At 42.7% G+C, this 11,324-nt stretch overlaps 1 protein-coding gene across 4 annotated transcripts; it reads left to right on the top strand.

Moving 5' to 3' along the window:
- The first annotated feature begins 4,718 nt into the window (after positions 1-4,718).
- On the top strand, positions 4,719-10,180 carry LOC148020051 (uncharacterized). 4 transcript variants are annotated; one of them, XM_087700328.1, is made up of 3 exons: positions 4,719-5,156; positions 5,378-8,991; positions 9,101-10,180. In XM_087700328.1, exons 2-3 carry the CDS (start codon positions 5,401-5,403, stop codon positions 9,407-9,409), a joined length of 3,900 nt encoding a protein of 1,299 aa, XP_087556454.1. In that variant the 5' UTR covers positions 4,719-5,156; positions 5,378-5,400; the 3' UTR covers positions 9,410-10,180. The 4 variants fall into 4 exon arrangements, with proteins under 4 accessions (XP_087556454.1, XP_087556453.1, XP_087556452.1 ...); XM_087700327.1 differs by having other exon boundaries at positions 4,719-5,175; positions 5,375-8,991; XM_087700326.1 differs by having other exon boundaries at positions 4,719-5,268; positions 5,375-8,991.
- The last annotated feature ends 1,144 nt before the right edge of the window (positions 10,181-11,324 follow it).

Raw genomic sequence — 11,324 nt, 5'->3', positions numbered from 1 at the left:
AAATAAAGTCCTAGTGAATTTTTGGAGCATTTTCAAAACCTTCCATGGACTATTGATAGAAACCAGTATGTACCACCCTTTAATAAACCATTTTTTCTCTTTTCTTATCTAGCCATCCAGATGCTCGTAAGTCTCCTAGCTAAGGTGTTAGCAAATACTTTATGTGCAGAACTGAGAGAGATTACGGGTTGCAAGTTATTTAGACAATCCTTACCATCCCTTCTATGTATGGATTTTACCAGTTCCTCATTGATATTGATAGGAAAGGCCCGAACCTCCTAGCTTCCTTCCATATACTTAGTAGTGGGGGAAATGATGATGACTTTGAACTCTTTGTAATATTCAGTAGGCAAGCCATTTAGTCCCATACTTTTACCTTTGGCCAAGGAATCAAATGCATCTCCAATCTTGACAGTAGTTAATTCCCCATTAAGAATTTCAGCAGTGGTGTACAGAATTACTTTCTTTCTAGATTTGACTATGTAAAATTTTGGAAGGATGTTTGAATTGCATTGCGTGCACTTGTTGCTTTAATTATAACAAATATTTTGTAAAGTTTGAGGTTATTAAACTTCTAATGTAATTTTGAAGATCTTAAAGAAATCTTTGCAAATCATTTTAGATTAAACCTTGTTTTTTGGTGAATAACACTCTGTATGGAGAGAGAGAGAGAGAGAGAGAGAGAGAGAGGTATGTGTGTGTACAGAAGGTTTTTATATCTGCTCTTCCAAAAATACATTCCGTGAACACTGTCTTTTACTGGATACGTTCCAACATTCACGTAGTTAAAAAACAGTTGAAAGGTGAAGGGAGGAAGCCCCACATCATCATAGGGCCTAGGAAAAGCGGGGTCAAAACAGAAGCGAGAGAGAGAACGTGCATGATAGGCTTTTGCTGTCACACACACACCCCCCTCTGTCTCTATCTGGCTGTGTGTGCTCTTTTAGACACACGCAGGCTCTCGCAGTCTCTCTCTCTCTCTCTCTCTCTCTCTCTCTCTGTGCGCGTGATATGCCGCCATGCAAGGAAAAAGGAAGAAACGTTCTCTCTCTCTCTCTCTCTCTCTCTCTCTCTCTCTCTCTCTCTCTCTCTCCCCAACCTCTCTTCTCTTACAACAACATCATCATCATCATCTCCCCTGATGGTCCTGCTCCTGCAAACTGCTGCCCTCCCTGCTACACGAAAAAGATCACCTTACGTAATAAGCTAGCTTTCTTCCCAATATTGTCTCTCACACACCCGTGATAGGGCTCGCATCCCAATGGCCACTCCATCCACGCCATCATAACATTCTAATGAAAATGTATTTTACTTGCTTGTGTCATGTCTAGGCTATCCACACTTGGGTTTGCATCCATTGTCTATACGTATGCCTACAGTTTGGACCTACTTGCATGCATTTGCAAGCATCTTTGGGCCTGCATGCATGCTCTATATGTAGCCTAGGCCTACTACACACATGCATAAGACATTTCTATATATGACCACTTTGTCTTTTAAGGCCCACATGTATATGCATGCATCTGCATTCTACAATATGCCTCACACCTCACAAGAAAACTCTATTGACCACCTAAGGGGAGTCGAGGGATTCTACTCACCACTAAGGGTGGTTTACACACTCTTAGCTCCTCATCTTGTTGAGTCACTCTTGTAGGTCCATGTCCATTACTCACCTTACACATTGCCCACACCGACATTGAACACAAAAGAAGCATGTGGCTACGCACTAGTTAAGTCTCAATTTGGTACGAGTTGGTGGATGATCCAATCTAGCTAGCACAATACTCACCTTTGAATAAATGGTGTTTGTCTTCTTATGTGTTGGGCGGGGAGATGAGCAATAGGCAAGGGATATTGGCTGCCTATAGATGTTTGTTGCCTAAAATTACAATGGAAATAACATACCAACATGTGGTACAATGGTCCTATTTGTTTTGCACACTATCCCTTGCATGGGCAATGTCTAACCATCCTAAACCCAATATCTAAGGAGACTCTACTAGCCACCAAGCCAAAGGTGAGCGTGTGCACTCTTGCGCCCCCCCCCCCCCCCCCCCCCCCCTCCCTCAAATGCAACTATCCCATTGGGTTTCAAGATCAATTGCTTGCTCACCAACCTTTAAATGAGTTCTGAGCTCCAACCAAGGTAAATTATGAGTTCTTAATAGGTAAATAGATGGGTGAATCTTTGGTTAACCAAACACTCTTAAGTTTAGATAATAGGGCATAATTGTGCTTGAAAAATCTTGATTTTAAGACAAAATTTATGCTAAGATATCCTATGCTTTGTATATATGGGATCTATTCTGAGACTTCAAGCTAAACTTTTAGTTGGATTGGCATTAAACTTATAAAAACAACAAATAAGATTAAATTGCAAGCCCATTTATTGATCAAACTAACGAAAACCATGTGTTTGCATTCTAGAGCATGCACCCCATATTGAGGACACTCTCAATATCCCCTCGCCCTATGCAACATAAAAACCATCCTCATTGCTTTGTGCCACATTTTCATAAGGTGCATGCATTAGAAACTACCATGTGAGCAAGTCTTTAGAAGGGCTCTATGTATGTGAATATACTACAACAGTCACACACCTTATTATTCTTTATCCACATTGAGCTTGTCCCTCTCTTCTTCCTATGATGCAAGTCACCTTCCATGGGTTTGACTCAACCTTTTCTCAATAGGCTCACTAGCCTTCCATATAAAAGTACATCCTCAAAGGATCACTACCAAGTAGTCCATGTTCCATCACCAATTATGAGAGCTTTGCCTATTTTTCTTTAGGAATCCATTGCATATTTCACACATAATCTCACACGTAGTAATTATTTATTTACAATGTACTTTCCTACAACTACATGATTTGCTTATGTACTCAATTGTGCAAAGGGATGGGGCTAGTAAAACCAAAAAGCCAAGTAGAAAGTCCTTTGTAAGTTCATACGTTGCTCTACAATGCCCAATTTGTAAAAAATAGTTATGGGCAGTTTACATTTGTTAGGTGCAAGTGCAAAACCTAGTTACCATGCAATGGCCATCTCAACCTTTTGGAAAGGATCAATGTTCACATCTATGGTCACACAACCTCTATTTGTGCATGATCATGTCCTCAATCGGCCCAACATAGACACTTAGAGATGGACGCTTCTACCACCATTTAGCGTGACAACCATTTCTAGACTCTTATTACCACCTTCATTCATGATGCCACATTTGTGATTAGTTGCTACACAACTTATAAATTTTTTCATTTTGATGTGATGTGATTTAATTGTGTTGATAGAGCCTCATCCCAACCTCTTCACTTTGGGGGATCATATTTAAGTTGTTCGTTAAGAGACTCAAACCTATGATATCAATGTGAGATTTGCTTTATTGTAATGAAACACTCTCATTAAATTTGACTAAGCATTGCATTAGATCATTAGGGTAGTGCCACTTCTGGCTCTTACTAGACTTTGTGAGAGTTGTACAAGTGAACATGGTGTGGGATGTTATTTTGCCTCCTTAAGAGTCATTGCACACGAGATGACTTCGATCAACAGGATCTAAAGTCACCGAAGGTGCCAGACTCCATTCCACCTACTTGACTCCACTTGGAAACCTTGTCACTCAAGAAAAAAAAGCTGAAGTGAAGCTCGTAGTGTGGTTTGCGTTGATCCTCATGATGGCGAATCATCACCTGATGAGAGATATAACGACCAGATGACCATCGAGTGGTTGGAGTGATTGACTTGGTTTCAAAGTCTTAACAAAGTGCCACATGAGAGAACTTTACATTTCTTGACTTATAGAATGTCCCGAGCTACGAGTAGGTCCACACATGGCTCCTCCTTTAATCACTAAAAACATGGCTCCCTTTGCTTTGAAAGTCTAGTAGGGGTAAGGGAAGTGTAGGGCATCGGACTGCCCTTCTCCAAAAGGAATAAAGAAAGGGGGGAAGAAAAAACATACTACCAACAACTTACAAGTATGGACTCGCATTAGAACGAGAAAAGTGTGGGCCTCTCTCATGTTTTTAAAATGCCGGTTTTCTTATTATGGCTAGGGGGGGTGGGGGCCGGTGCAACCAAATGACCAATTGTCTCTTTTATTCTGCTTAATTGTTTTGTTCCCGTATGCATGGATGATGGGCTGCTCAAGCCTCGATCACTCTCATGCAGACCAGACAAACAGGCCTCTCTCCCTCTCTAGACTCTAAGACATGACCGAATTTCAAACCAAGAGCAATAACAAACCTCTCTTCTAGACTCTCACTGACACACACACAATCACATGAGCACTCTTCTGCAAACAAATTAGCAATCTCTCTCTCTCTCTCTCTCCTGCAAACAGCTTAGCATACCTCTCTCTCTCTCTCTATCTAGCAGCCTTGGAATTATGTAGGTTAAAAAAAGCATCCTGCCTCTCGAATGACAGCACACTGTCGATAAGAAAAAGCATCATCATCTTCCCCTTCTTTGCTATGTGAGTTTATATTACCTAATACCCCCCCCTCCCCCACACACTCTCTCATGAGTCATGACTCATGTGACATGGGCCATGACACCCAGCCTTTGACCACCATTTTTTCTGCTTTGAATTCAATCTCTCGTCCCTGCCCAAGGAAGGGTCCCATCGCTCTCATTCTTGGCTTTTCATCAGTCCCTTGAGAAAAAAAAGAAAAGAAAAACAGAGAGAATCTTCAAACATCACTTCGGCTTCATTCGGCCAACTCCAAAAATCCAAAGATCTTTTCATAATTGGGCCACTTTGTGATACAACAGTACTACACTATTACTACTATCCGCCCCCTGCACACTCCTGTTTTCCGCCATAGCCACCGGTGATGATGAGGATGATGATGGCTCCCTTGTCTTTTTCTCTTCAGCAACAAAACACTACAAAGCCCATAACGCCACACACACGTAGCGAGACTGCCTGCACCCTGGCATGTTACTAGCAGTTTGTTCTGTTTGTTTTCTTCCTTGTCAACTTGGTCCCTCATCCCCTTTTCTTCTTTTCCTCTGATCCTTCATCCAACATGAAGCCCTGAACCCTCAACAAGAGGGATATATAAGCTCCCTATATAAGAGCATGGACGGGGATGTGGTAACCTGCATAAAATATGAGCGATCGACATCAGAAAACGGCCATTCTCTGCGGTATCCAGCTCTTTACAATGTGTGTGTGTGTGTGTGTGTGTAGAAAGGGGGCGGGGGAGGGAAGCAGGCACTCTTCCAAGAGCTGTACTTTCTTATTTCTTAAAACAGCAATGTGCGTTTATGCACCCACTAGCTGCACTTTCTTATTTCCTTCACAAGTAATGCGTTTTCTGGCAACTTTTTTTCTGACTGTACATTCTCATCATTTTGTACTTCAGCAGAGTAGCATGCCGCAGCGTCCAAGATGGGTCGGTTTGCCATTGATCCAATTTCCTCTGAGTTCGGAGGGAAAGCAACGCTAGGATCTTTCATGTATCCGTCCATGGAGGAGAAGCTGATCCTAAATGCAGACCGCAATTCTGCTTATTCATCAAAAGAAGCTCCAATCCTTATGTGTGGAACAGCTGAAGAGGAGAAGGATGACGTTGTGGAGAAGAGAATTGTGCATCTTGATAGCAAACCAACATTCACAAAGGTAGCAGCTACATATGCTCAAAACCATCATGGCCAAGGTAAGGCCTCTCAAGCTACAACTTGGACACAGGCAGGAAAAGGGAGGATCATTGGCAAGCATGGTAGCTCCCATCACTCCCGAAGCGAAAGTGATTGCTCGTCGTCATCCTCCATTTTTGAGGAGTCCTCTACTCCCTGTACAAGTGAGACGAGTGCCTCATCTGTCAAGGGGGAACTATCTCCAGCATCAATGAGCAATGTTACACAGTTGAGGTTGAATGTGAATGCCATGCAACCAAAGCCTGCACGAGTACGCACTAGCTTACAATCCCACTTTGATGCTCTGCCCATTAGTACCTGGGAAGCAGCAGAACCTGCAAGAAAGGGACCTTCAGAAGATGACTGCTTCCTTGAGTTCAACTTCCTTGAAGGAAGAATGATTGAAAGCTTTATGGATCCTCCAAATGCTTCAATCAGTCGATCAAGCTGTAAAAATTCACAACAGGACAGCATTCGAGAGCAAGAATCTAGCTCCATTGAACTCTCAGATGAAGAATGTGCAGATGGATCAACCACCCCTGCATTCTACTCAGCTTCTGCTCGCTCGCCTGAGAGCTCGTCAGAGAACTCTTTTCACTCTGCTGATGCAAGCAGTCGCCAACCATCCTTAGATCTTGAGCTGAAGCATGTAGTTGTCTCAAAAGAATCAACTGCAGAACATGATAATTCACTATCAAGAAAGAAGTCAATGGACTCTGATACTCTGCAACATGCTTCAGATGCTCCATCACATACTGTGCAGAATCAGAGGGAAGCTTGTCTCTCGTATGACCTGCATTCTGAGAGAGTAGAATCTAATAGCCAGACATTATCAACATGCGTGTCTAGACGAGCCCCAAAAGAGGAAAGTTGCAATTCAGTGGCATTCGAAGCTGACATTGGTGTTGATAGAGTCTTTCTCAAGTCTGATGTGCAGCTCAAACAAACTCCTACAGGTACTGCTTCCAACGCAAGCTTATGTGGAAGATCAAGTTTTCCTCAAGCATTTTCTTTCCACCCATCGCCAACCAAATTGGAATCAAGCTTCTCCTTTCAACCCACCCCTTTGTTGAGTGCATCTAAACTCAAGGGCAAAACTCGCCCATCCTCCCAAGTATTCAACAAGGAAGGCTTTACAAAAACAAGTGCAAGTATCAATGCAGACATGCTGCTTCTGAAGAGCAAGCTTGGAACAGCTAATCCAAGAGTTTTAGAGAAACGGCCTGTAAGCAGCACACTTTTTGACAGGCATATCTCTAGTGTGCATCCTCGTAGTGACAAGCACAAGGTTAAGCATGAGGATCGATCAAAGGGCTCTTCTGTTAATTTTAGTTCTCTGATCTACCATCATCATGTTGTCCCACCCAATGTGAAGAAGCACTCTCTACTTGCACATAATGGACCCAATTATCTGGAGAAGGCTGATGAGCTAACTCCAGTATTTCCACAGCCACAGCATGAGGGCAGGGAAGGAACCGCTGCAAACTTGCAAAGCAGTGGAACATGTAAATCCCAACATGCTCCTGGACACACACCTTTAGATTGGAGAAGTAAGAGCTTAAGTGCTAGGGCCAGTCTAAGATCAGCTGTGAGGAACTTGGAAGCTGCTTTTGGTGGGTCGTCACGCTCAGTATCACTTCCTAAAACGCGCCCTCACCCTGCTCAAAAAGACTCCAAGACAGACAGTTTAAGGCTACTGGACAGGGTGTTTGTCAGTCCTATGAAGACTCGGCTCAAGCACGCTGATCCTTTGAAGGTTGCTCAAGTGCCACCAATTCCTGCTGGCTACTTCTTGCAAGCCAATGACAGCAGGAAAAGTGGAACACATTTGAGGAAGGATGCTAAGGCAGTGTCCTTCAGTGCATTGGCTTGTGGGCAAATGAAACCTGTGGTTCAGTTGTTGCCACCCATTAATCATAAGCAAAACAATTTAGACATGGAGGTCTCATGCAAGCCTTTTCTTCCAACTTCCAGAAGTATTCATTGTCTACCCTCTCAGAAGCCCTCCTTTGTTGAAGTTGGTGCACCTCCATCGGACCTCAAACGTCCAGCATTGCTACCGAGCCAATTAAAAGTGCCATCATCAATGCTTCAGGGCTATTTGCAGTGCATTTTAAGGGATGGTATTCCTTGTTATGCTCTAACAATGGACAACTCTGATGAGGTACTATTAGGAAGAGCATGTGTGTTAGAAAGCCATTCAAGCAAAGAGGGTTACAGCTGGATGTATACTTTTCAGTCAGCAGGGTGTAAATCTAGAGCAAAGGGAACAGGTGGATGGAAAAACTGGATAAGAAAAGACAATAAATCCTGTACAGAGGTTGCTGGTAAGATGCAAGTTTCCAGTGTCCTTTGTCCTGAGATCTCTGCTAAGGGAGAGGTTTCACACTCGATAGTGTTCGAATTTGTCCTTTTTGATGGAAGAGTCGAAGATGCTGGACACACTCAAAGCTTAAGATTTTCATCTCCGAAAATGTCACGCCAGGAGAAGCCAGCAACAATCTCAGTGGAAGGAAGCCCATTGTCCACATCACATGTTTCTGTTGGCTTTGTTTCATCTCCAAGCTTGTCCACAATGTCAGCGAGCCCGACTGATGCTGAAGTAGGATTGGGAAGCTCTCAATCAGGATTGTCTAGCCCCATGACAGCGAATATGGTGCACCGACCGAGCTTTTCTCTTGATGTCTGGAGTGACTCTGAATTGGCAGGTCCGGATGTGGAACGACTAAGCCGGTCTATGTCACATAAAGAGCTGGCAGCCATGGTTATAAGGCTTCATGTAGATGAGAATAAAACTTTGACAAAACTAGATGACCATTCCAGCAGCAGAGATTGGCTGGCGCGGGGCCTTAGGTTTCTGGATACTGAAGTTGGTGAGTCTGGAGACAATGGATATGGTGTGCCCCGAACACTGTCACTTAGTGCTGTTAATGGTGATAGCATAGTCAAGTATGGAGCCATTGCAGCGGGCAAAACCTTTGGCAAAGATTGGCTCAGTCCAGATTACAAACTTCACTTCTTGATGAAGAGGCCTGACCAGCAGTCTTCACAACCTAATCGCAAATGTGCAAAGGTGCATGCTCAACATGGAGCACAGCAGACTTTGGAGTATATTTCAGTTCTTCTTCCAAGAGGGGATCATGGCCTGCCCAATGAGGGAGTAAGTGGGCCATCCTCACTGATTCAACGATGGAGGTCCGGTGGTAAATGTGATTGTGGAGGATGGGACTTGGGATGTGGGTTGAAGGTTCTGAGCACAGATCAGGTGAAAAATGGTACCACATCCCATAGTAGCAGGTTCCTTTCACTTTCACAAGACAAGCCCTTGAACATCTTTTCCCAGGTAAGCAATGCACCCTGGTTCTGAATAAGAGTGCCCCGTGCCCTTATGTTTTTTTTAAAATTTGGTGAATATACAATAGTTTCTAACGTGTCACTTTCTATTGACACAGGGGAATGACCAGGAGGTGATGCTTAGCTTGACTGTTGTTCAACAAGGTCTTTATGTGCTGAGTTTCCAGACAGAATTGTCACCTCTGCGATCATTTGCCACCGCTATTGCAGTCCTGCACAGCAAACAGTTTTCTTCAAACTCGGAGACATGGGTGAAGATGGGCAGTCTGAAAGAGAGGCGAACATGTCCATCTGAGGATCACCTGGTTCAACAAACGAAATCTGAAACCCATTCAGATGCCAATCCATATCTTCCAGCTCAAAATCCTTCTAATTCTCCTTCTCCTCCTCCACTTTGGAGCCTTTGATACAGAAACATGTGTATAGATTGACCTACAACTATACTTCAAAACTTCCGTAGCTATCTGTAACCTGCCGTTTTGTATAGATTTATGCCCACTGGCTTCAAGTAAAATAGCACCAGGATTACCAATACATCTCTCTCAGGAATAGTTCCAACATACAATCCTGTTTTAGAGCAACGACACAAAGGACTGCATCAAGTCGATGCTGTAAGGTAGCCTGTCAGAGGACCTGTGGATAACAGTTTGCAGTATGATTAACAGAGATATATGTATCGGGCCTCAAGTGATTCACCCAAGCAACGAGACCTAACAACTAGCCATAAACATAAAAAACATACCTTCCTTTCCTACATATTTGAGTTTCGAACGTTAGAATTCTCTCTTCTCTCCTATATATGGATATATCTCTCTGCCCCGCGCAGAGGGGTGATCAAAGAGAGAGAGAGAGAGAGAGAGAGATTAAAATAATTTAAATTTGATAAGTTTGGAATAAAGTAGGTTTAGGAGGTCCTCTTGAATTTGTCTTAGCTATAGCCAAAATAATGTATACTACTATAGAGATTGTAGAGTATAAATATGTATAATCATGACAAGCTTGGGATTTAGGAAATCTTTCGAAAGAGTAAAGCCTTACCCTCAAAAGGGCTTGTGACTCTTTCCTCACATTTTGTCTTTGTTTTTTGAGCCGGGTGCTTAATCAAGCTCAAAGGTGGAACCCTATGCCACTAGCTTATGATTTCGTTACTTCCTTCAAGAGTAAGATCCTTGGAAGACTCCACTTACCACCCAAATGATGGAGCGTGGGTAGGCACCTAGCACCTTGGTTCAGGGATTTAGGTAGTGCTGGACTCTCACCAGCTAAATCAACAATCTCGGCGGATTCCCTTGAAGGGATGCCATACCCCAACGTTGGGCATTGACTCGAAGGTGGTGTCTTGTCGCACCCAAGCAAACACTGCCTCTTGATAGCGTTCACTTGCCTTAGGATGTGTGCTTATGCAAGAAGGTCATCCTGTAGCATACTCTTCAAGAAAACTAAAGAGCCATAAGAAGAATGCTTGGGCGAGACAGTGCTATCATTGGTATGAGTATGAGCTTGCATACAAGTTCACAAAGGGAGGATATTGTCATTTCAAAAAGACTTGTGAGCAAAGAAGGATTCTTGGCCAATATCATGTATTGTGAAGATTACCGCCCGCTCAAATGCAATTGACAAAGGTAAGTCCTTTTGGAATGTATTAAGAGAGAACTTATAATCTTCAAGTTGGTTGAATGTTGGAGGAAAAAGAACCCTCACGCTAAACTAAGAACTTGATGCTAGAAGGCATATTCCATTGTGGGTTCCGTGAGTTTTTATTCCACGGTGGATTCTATGAGGTTTTGTGGTGGATTTTGTAAAACTATATTTATTTGTCGGGGGCTTGTACACAAGGTGGATTCCTTGTGCGAGAAGTTGACGGGGACGCCTATCATTTTCGAGCGTCATGTTAATTTAATATGCACGTGGATGACTCCACGATGGGTGATTCCGCAAAATACATATATAAATTAATAGACGTTTGTAAGTTTAGAGTGCATTCATATTAAAATAAGGTTAGGACAAAGTTTCATTTTATTTATTTATTTTGTAGTTGAAGACTGCTAGGTGTTCACTTTTATTGAGTTAATTTTATTATTTTTAAACAATTATAAATGCTTCAGTTGATGTGTAGAGCAGGCGATGGTGGCGTTGGGAAGCACTGGACGATAGTGTGTATTCAAATTACCTAGAAAAAATTATCATTTTTGATGGGCGTGCATCTTATCATTAAAGGTGTGGTGTTAATATTTATTTAGGCGTGTTTATTTATTGAAGCGCTTGATAAATATTTATTATTTTATATGCGTATGGACGTACGGTTTAAATATTTCATTACGG

The sequence above is a fragment of the Lygodium microphyllum genome, chromosome 19 (genome assembly GCF_053477565.2).
Source record: "Lygodium microphyllum isolate KBCC chromosome 19, Lygodium_microphyllum_v1.1.10, whole genome shotgun sequence".
In the NCBI taxonomy this organism is placed as follows: domain Eukaryota; kingdom Viridiplantae; phylum Streptophyta; class Polypodiopsida; order Schizaeales; family Lygodiaceae; genus Lygodium; species Lygodium microphyllum.
The sequence above is the reverse complement of the archived record's forward strand: the minus strand, read 5'-3'. Positions and strand labels throughout refer to the sequence as shown.

What these genes read in the sequence shown, in the direction of transcription:
- LOC148020051 (XM_087700328.1), top strand. Translation starts at nt 5,401, where the DNA reads ATGGGTCGGTTTGCCATTGATCCAATTTCCTCTGAGTTCGGAGGGAAA. An exon ending in CCTTGAACATCTTTTCCCAG is followed by an intron (nt 8,992 to 9,100) that starts GTAAGCAATGCA and finishes CTATTGACACAG; the next exon opens with GGGAATGACCAGGAGGTGAT.